The sequence below is a fragment of the Dasypus novemcinctus genome, chromosome 28 (genome assembly GCF_030445035.2).
Source record: "Dasypus novemcinctus isolate mDasNov1 chromosome 28, mDasNov1.1.hap2, whole genome shotgun sequence".
Lineage (NCBI taxonomy): Eukaryota > Metazoa > Chordata > Mammalia > Cingulata > Dasypodidae > Dasypus > Dasypus novemcinctus.
Genome location: NC_080700.1, coordinates 22,372,734 through 22,380,512, shown reverse-complemented (window position 1 = coordinate 22,380,512; position 7,779 = coordinate 22,372,734). Strand labels below are relative to the sequence as shown.

The 7,779-nt window shown below is 37.7% G+C and overlaps 1 protein-coding gene across 7 annotated transcripts in view; it reads left to right on the top strand.

Moving 5' to 3' along the window:
* The window catches only part of PRKN (parkin RBR E3 ubiquitin protein ligase), a 1,534,725-nt gene that overhangs the window by 1,284,346 nt on the left and 242,600 nt on the right, over window positions 1-7,779 (top strand). For all 7 annotated transcript variants that reach the window (XM_058289661.2, XM_058289664.2, XM_058289660.1 and 4 more), the window contains one exon: window positions 75-224. In XM_058289661.2, coding sequence (XP_058145644.1) covers window positions 75-224 — 150 coding nt within the window. The remainder of the gene's footprint in view (window positions 1-74; window positions 225-7,779) is intronic.

Sequence of the window (7,779 nt, the reverse complement as noted above, 5' to 3'; positions counted from 1 at the left end):
GGGATTAGGACTTGAACATGTCTTTGTAGCAGGCATGATTTGGACCATTACAAACATTATTTTGTTTTTTGCAGTATAACCGGTACCAGCAGTATGGTGCTGAAGAGTGTGTGCTACAAATGGGGGGTGTGCTGTGCCCCAGCCCTGGCTGTGGAGCAGGCTTGCTTCCTGAGCCAGAAGTGAGGAAAATCACCTGTGAAGGGGGCAACAGTCTGGGCTGTGGGGTAAGTACAGGCCACACCAATGGGCGTTGTTTATTGTCCAAAATGGCGGAGATTCGATTTTTGTTTTAATTTTCTCTTTGAATGCAGACATCTTTGAGCACATATATAAGGAAAGGGATTTTAAAACCCTTATATAGGACCTCAGATATGAAATATATATTTATTTTGGGGAAAAAAAGCTATATTAAGATCTTATGCTCTAATTGCTTCTCACGGTATTTACCCTAAGATCCTGTGAATCACTAGACGAGACTTTTAACTTTTCCTCCAGTGCTCAGCAGATTCAGAGCAAAAAATGTATTTCCTCAGGGTTGTCTTTAAGCAGACAGGTGTGAAGAAGAAAGAGCACTCGCCATCAGTGATATCTTAGTGACATTGTTTGCCAAAGTAGTTCAAGAAATAAAATGAAGATGAATATGGAAAACTTGAAATTTTACTGTGCCATAAAAATCATTTTAAATAGAGATGAACAAAACTAATGGTGCCTCTTAGGGAAGCAGAATAAGAAACATGGAAAATGTTTGCTCTAAGAGGTCAAACCGTATGACCTAGACAGCTTCTTGAATAAATGTATAGCTGCAAGCAGAAGGTAAAGGGGTGAGGGAAGCATAGCTCAAACCCAAAAAGGCTTACTAAATTACAGGTTGAATGATAAATGGATAATAATCCTGGTATTAAATTTAATGCAAGCCGGAAAAGGAAGAAAGTATATGTGCTTATAAAAGGGGCTATTGAATTTTGATGGGAAAACATTTCTTTCTGAAACGGAAACTTTGTGAGCTTTGTGGAAGAAGGGGCATTGCTAACAGAACCATATAACCAGGTCTACTATTTTTCTATACATACATAAATTGGCATCTGTCATCTTTACTAAAGCTTCCTCTCTGTCCACGAAGCGGGCTATACAGAACCCTGGGTTGGGCTATAATGCAGAGGAAGTGGAAGTTGAAAAATAATGAGATACAATAAAAGTCTAAATGCAAGGAAAATACCCATGGATTAATACTTGTGATTGCATTCGAATGAAAACTCAAGTAATTTTTGCCATCCCTAGAAATGATGGAAATCACACTGCGTCTTCAGCTTTAGTCATCCTCATTTACTGTGTAATCTGCTCTGATTGTGTGTGGCATGAGGCTGCCAAATGCTGGGATCACGATGCTAGAGATGCTTCCTCTAAAATGAGTTCCAGTGGTTTTTAACTAATTGTGGGCTTCTGCCTGCTACTGCCTACTGCTGTTCCATTCTCTCAGGCTGGATTTTAAGATTTTTACTTTCTTGATGAGGTGGAGACTTTCTTTGGCCCATCCTTGCAGTCTGTTGTTCACCTTGCTTTAAGAAGATTTTATGTTAATGTCAATTGTAAACACCTTTCCATTCCCCTTTTCACCTAACACGACCTTGTAGGTAAGTTACTTACGTCTTTAAGCGCAGATCATGGAAAACTACTTTGAAAGTGAATTGAACTCTTTTCATGTCTTTGGGTTAAGGGAATTTGATGTCAAACCTTATCTAAAGAGGGGATAAGATTCAGGGTTTTCCTTTGTCCTTTGGAAATCCTAAATGATGGTTTGTCATTTTATTTTGATTTATCCTGCTTTGTTCTTTTTGGAGGTTTGTTGGTTGGATTGTGTGCTGGTTGTCAACTGAGCATAACTCCCCTAAATTTTAACAGTTTAATACAATAAACACATATTATCTCACAGAGTTTCTGAGGGTCAGGAGTCCAGGAACAGCTTCACTGGGTGCCTCTGGCTCAGTCCCTCTGGCCAGTGCTACAGTGATCCCAAGACTTGGCAGGGGCTGGATGATCCCCTCCCAACATAGCCTTGCATGACTTTAGCAACAGAGGTCTGGGCTCCCTGCTGGCCGTCTGCAGAGAGCCTCTGGTCCTCACCAAGCAGCCGGCTTCTTAGACTGTTTGTCTTCACAGTGGCAGCTAGCTTCCCCTAAGCAGTGATCCAAGAGAGAGGGCACAGAGGAAGCCACGGGGCATTTATGACCTACTCTGGGTCCACCTTCAAAGGGAAGGGAATTAGGCTCCGTTGTGAAAGAAAGGTTGTCAAAGAGTTTGCGGGCATATTTTAAACCACCACAGCTTGTAATTTAAAGGAGTTGAAATGAGATTGAAGAGACACGGTCTTCTAAAGTATGTGTGTACTTGGTGCTTTTCCTTTCCATCCTGGCCTTTTCACTCCCATCTCCATACTTGTTTTCAGGTCGACAGCAGTTCCCATTGTTTTGGCTTGTTTCTTAGCCGTGATGAGTTGACCTCATCATCACAGTTCTTCAAATCATTAACTTTCACAAAAGGATGTTGACCCAACACAGTGGTTAAAAGAAGGTTGGGTTGAGTGCCATAAGTTAAATTCTTGGCTCCACCAACTACTATCAGTCTTAACCTTTCTGTGTCTCAGTTTTTCATCTGTAAAATGGGCTGTATAATCAAACACTGTAAGATTATGGTGAATATTAAATGAGTTAATAGGTGTAAAATACTCAGAACAGTGCCAGTGTAGGTTACATGTATACTTACTTAATATTTAATCAAAAGCTGAATCGATGCTTATCAAAGGCTCACCTGAAGGGGCCCAGTATCCAAGAAAAAATTGCTTACTGGGCATGCATTTTGTCCACTCTTCCAAATATTCTAAAATATGCCTCTGGATCAAGCCATATCAGCAACAGAGAATTAGGTATCTGATACCCAGTCTTTTAGCCCCTCAAAGGACTGTTTGGCGTAACACCACTTATTTATATTGTATGTCATTATACATGAAATTTATTGCTATGTCCTTTATAAATTTTTGTTCCAGATTATCACAAGTATTTTTTCTATGAGGAACCATAGTGGATAACCCTGTCTGATCTGAGAAACAGGAATACTTAGGCATGTCCTAACAAAAATTGTCCTTAAGGGCACTTTTAATTGTGCAACTGATAAGCTTTCTGTCTTCAAGATGGCTGCTAGATAATCTAGGATCATATTTACAAGCAATCTATAGCATACATAGACCATTAATAGAATGGATTTTGAAGCTCATTTCCTGGGCTAACATTGCTTCTTGTTTCTTCTCCCCTTCTTCTAATGTATGCTGATCTGCTGTGGTTTGTACATCGTTTTAAGCTGCCAATCTTTTCTGGATTTAAGGATGGTAATAGAAAGACACTGTGTCAAAGGAAGCATGGTTAGAATATGTTTTTTTAGAGGCAGAACATGGTCCAATAAATAAGCGTTATAGGAAGGTGAATGTCTGCTTAGTATTTGCTGTAATACCATGGACAACTAGCAACAAAATGGGCTGCCTTGGGAAGTTGTGAGAGCCTACACAATGTTTCAAGGAAAGCCAACAGTAGCTTCAGAAGACTCAGAGGTCTTAGATGTGGAAGAAACCCTAAACATCAGTAAACGCAGTGGTTTTCATTCCGTAGTTTGTAGGTTTATTGTAATATATCTGTAAATCCACCTGTGCCTATATTTTCCCTCAATTATCAACAGATTCAAAAATACTCTCTTAATTATATGGATATCTAAGAAGTGTTTGATGTTACAAAAAAAGGATCTCATGCATTTAAAAGTTAAGAATTAAATTCCCTGTCATTCATGGAATCTAAAAATTAAGACTTTGGTACCTTCTGATATGTCCCTTGCTACCCATTTTCAGAACTGAGACACACCTGTATATTGAGCTCCAGGCTCAAGATGTGTAATAGTCTGCCAAAGGGGTGCTGATGTCAAGTATCAGAAATCTGTTGACTTTCATAAAGGGTATTTATATGGGGTAAACACTTACAGTCCCAAGGTTGTGGAAAGTCCACCTCAAGGTACCATAAGAGGTACTTTCTCACCAAAGTCAACTGCCATGTGTTGAAGCAAGATGGCGGACGACCTCCACTGGGTTTCAGCCTTCCCCTCTGTGCCTCCTCTTCTGCTTGGGGCTCCATGGGCCCAGCTTCTTCCTGTTCTCAGCAGCAGGCTGGCATAAGGCTTGTCTCTCAGGATTTCGTCTATCAGTCTTGCCTCAAGGCCAGCGGTAAGCTACCAAGCAAATGGTTCAGCTCTCCCGGGGCTCTAGCTGTTTGAGTCTTCTACTTTCTGTCACATGGCAGGAACAGAAATGACCAAGTTCTCTCCTCTGTGTGTCTTCTAGGGTCTGTCTGTCCCTGTGACTGTGAGACCCAGCAAGGGGTCAGGGACCCAACCTGAGTCACGCCTTACTGATGTAGTCGAATCAAAAAGCTCTAACTCAATCTAAACAGGGTGATCTGTTAGATCAAAGACCCCTCAAATGAATTTAACATAATCAAAGGGTATCACACCCAGAGGAAGAGATTCATTTACAAACCCAGTCTTTCTCTTTTGGGGATTCAAAATAATCTCCAACTGCCGCAAGATGGTTCTAACTTTCTACTCACTGGGTTCTAAACTTTTACTCATGTGCCTACATGACCCTCCATCCATCGATAACTGTTGTTGAATATTGTTTCCATCTGATGAAACAGGCGCCAGTGTTTTGATTGGCTTGGCTTTAAAATAGGTTCTGAGCATTGAGGTGGAGAAAGTGGCCACAGTAGTTGCTGAGGGCAGGGAGAGGGAAGAAGAGATGTGATGTGGGGGCATTTTTGGGACTTGGAGTTGTCCTAAATGATATTGCAGGGACAGAAGCAGGACATTATATATCCTGCCATAAGCCACTGAATGTACTAGGGGAGAGTGTGAACTACAATGTGAACTATAATCCATGTGGTGCAGCAGTTCTCCAAAATGTGTTCACCGAGTGTGTTGAGTGTGCCACAATGATGGGAGAGGTTGTTGGTGTGGGAGGAGTGGGGGGGGGAAGGGGGGTATACGGGAACCTCTTATATTTTTAATGTAACTTTGTGTGATGTATAGATCTTCAAAAAAATACAATTTACAAAAATGATGGGGTGGGGGCGTGGGGAGTGGGGTATATGGGAACCTCATGTTTTTTATGGTTTTTATGGTTTTTAATGTATTGTTCTTTTTGATCTATTAACTTTACTTTTTAAAGTGTAAAAAAATAAAATAAGTGCTGAGGCTAGTACTTATGATTCTCTTGTTCAAACACATAGTAATGTGCATCAGAAAATCAGATTACCTGGCGTTTTGCTTTCTATATCACTGACTTTAGCTGTTACCCAGAGAGTGGTATACATTAGCTAACAAAGGAAGACAAGGATTTCCTTTTAAATGATAACTTCAGTCCATCTTGGAAAGGTCTGATAGAAGTTTGATAGTTACAGATTTTTATTACCATTATAAAGAATTATTTTAGAGAAAGTACCACATCTCAGGATATAAGTTCACGTGTTATAGCTGTTTCATGTCTTCATATTTCACTCCAACACGTCTTAGTCCTCAATGAATTCATAGATTTGAGGTTTGGCACTCATTGAATGAACAAACAAATGAATGCATCTTAACAATGCAGAAGTCACATAAGTAAACTATCAATTTTATTTTCAAATATTAATCATCATTTACCCCAATGTTGGAATTGTTCACCTTGCCTCAGCAAAAGTTCCTTCAAAAAAAAATTTAAACACCTATGCATACTAATACAATGTAAAGTGTTTAATAGCACACATAGTACATAATTCAGAACCCCGTAATATCCTCTTTTCAGAGATTCACAAAAAAGTCAGTTAGGAACCTGGAAATATTGCAAAATTACAGAGTTTATATGCCTGATCCAAAGTAACAGTATGAAATAAAGAGTTGTGTACATTCTGATGTATAAAATGTCTTACTTTATTTTTACAGTGATAGAACCCAATGAAGACTCTATTTAGGGATCAGATAGTCTGACCTCGCTCTCTGCTAACCCTTGATCATGTTTTTACCACTGCTCATAAAAATTTTAATTGATTTCCAGAAGAACGCCTATTATGCATTATTCTTTTTCTGGCCTTATTGCTATTCATCAGAACTATCTCACTAACTTTTATGATTCCGATGTAAAATGTTGACATGTTTAATACTGGAAAACAGCAACAAAATATGGAATATATTATACTCACTGACCCAGGAATGCAGAAAGCTATGGCAGTCAAACCTTGTGAGTTCCCTATAAATAAAACATCCTTATCTTATTTAGTTTTGTCTTAGGATATTATATGTCTAGGAGATAATTTCTTAAGATAATACTCAGAGTTAAATGAGTTTTCCTGTTTTAAATTAGAGGAGCAGGGACAAGATTTAATAACAACTGCAAAAATAAAAGCATACATTCAAATGAAAGCAGGAGATTTTTAAAATTCATTATGCTGATCATAAATTAAGGTAATTAGATAGAATTACATAAGGAATTTTACAGTCCTTCATTTAACGAGTAGTGTTGTATTACTCAGAGGCAGATTTATCGGGAAGCTAATGAAGCTTAAGTACCAGGTTCCTCACTGTACAGGACCCTTCCAAGTCCTCTTAACCAAGTTTGTATTCTTGAATTGTTTTTCTTAAAGAGGATCTCAAAAATTGTATAAATTTGAGGCTGTAGAAAACCTGCATCTAGTTTGTATGGTGTGACCTATGATGTGCAAAGAAATTATTATACGTTTCGTTGAAAAAATTGTGATTTTGAACTACTTAATAGAATTAAGATTTTAGTTAAATGAGAGCTAAAACTCCATTTTCACCCTTTACATAGGAAAGGAATCGATGAAGACAAATGGTGAAATTGAGACTTTCACTCGAAAATCTAATTATTGGAGTTGAAAACTTAATAAATAGTTGTAGAACCCTTATTTTTTCATTATGTGGAGGTCAGAAATAGAAAGCAAGCAGATAGTCAATATTAAATAATAAAATTTAAAGAAAATGGTTACTTTTCCTATTCTTTTAGGATATTTTAATTTTTATAACAATATATAATTTCATTGAATTATACTGAAATGTTTTGAAAAATATATTCCATCTCATTTTTTTAAAGACCAGAGATTAAAATCTAGACTCCAAATATATGCAATTTTATATCATGACATTTTCAAGGTTGAAAGCATTAAGCCCCAGTCTGTGAGCAGACCTGGCTTGCCTCAACTGCCTGGACATTCTAGCATGTAGTTAATGGAATCATATCTTGTTGACAAATTATTTTTGATATTCAAGATGTTCATTATCAAAGTATCTTAAAAAGAAAGTTAATGTTATGAAATGTCAAAAATAAGCATTCCATCTTTATTTGACATGTGTCCAAAAATCTAATTTAAACTATAAAATTGGCTCATTTGCAGATTGGAAATAAGTCTTGCTAGACTTTCTGCCTGTGAGACAGCTTGAAGTGCCAAGACAGAAAGCTTGGGAGACTATTTTAATTAAAGAAACAGTTCACAAATTGTACAAACAAGTTCTGCATACCATTCCTCTGGAAAATATTTATCAATTGGCAAGTGTTCCTAGAAAGTATTCTGCGATTTGCAACATATATTTTCTAATCCAATGGAGACAACTGACCATTCCAGTTGTCTTTAACCAATTTTTGTTGAAATAAAAGGAAGTATGAAATAATTACACTCTTTGGAAATTATAAGATCAGCC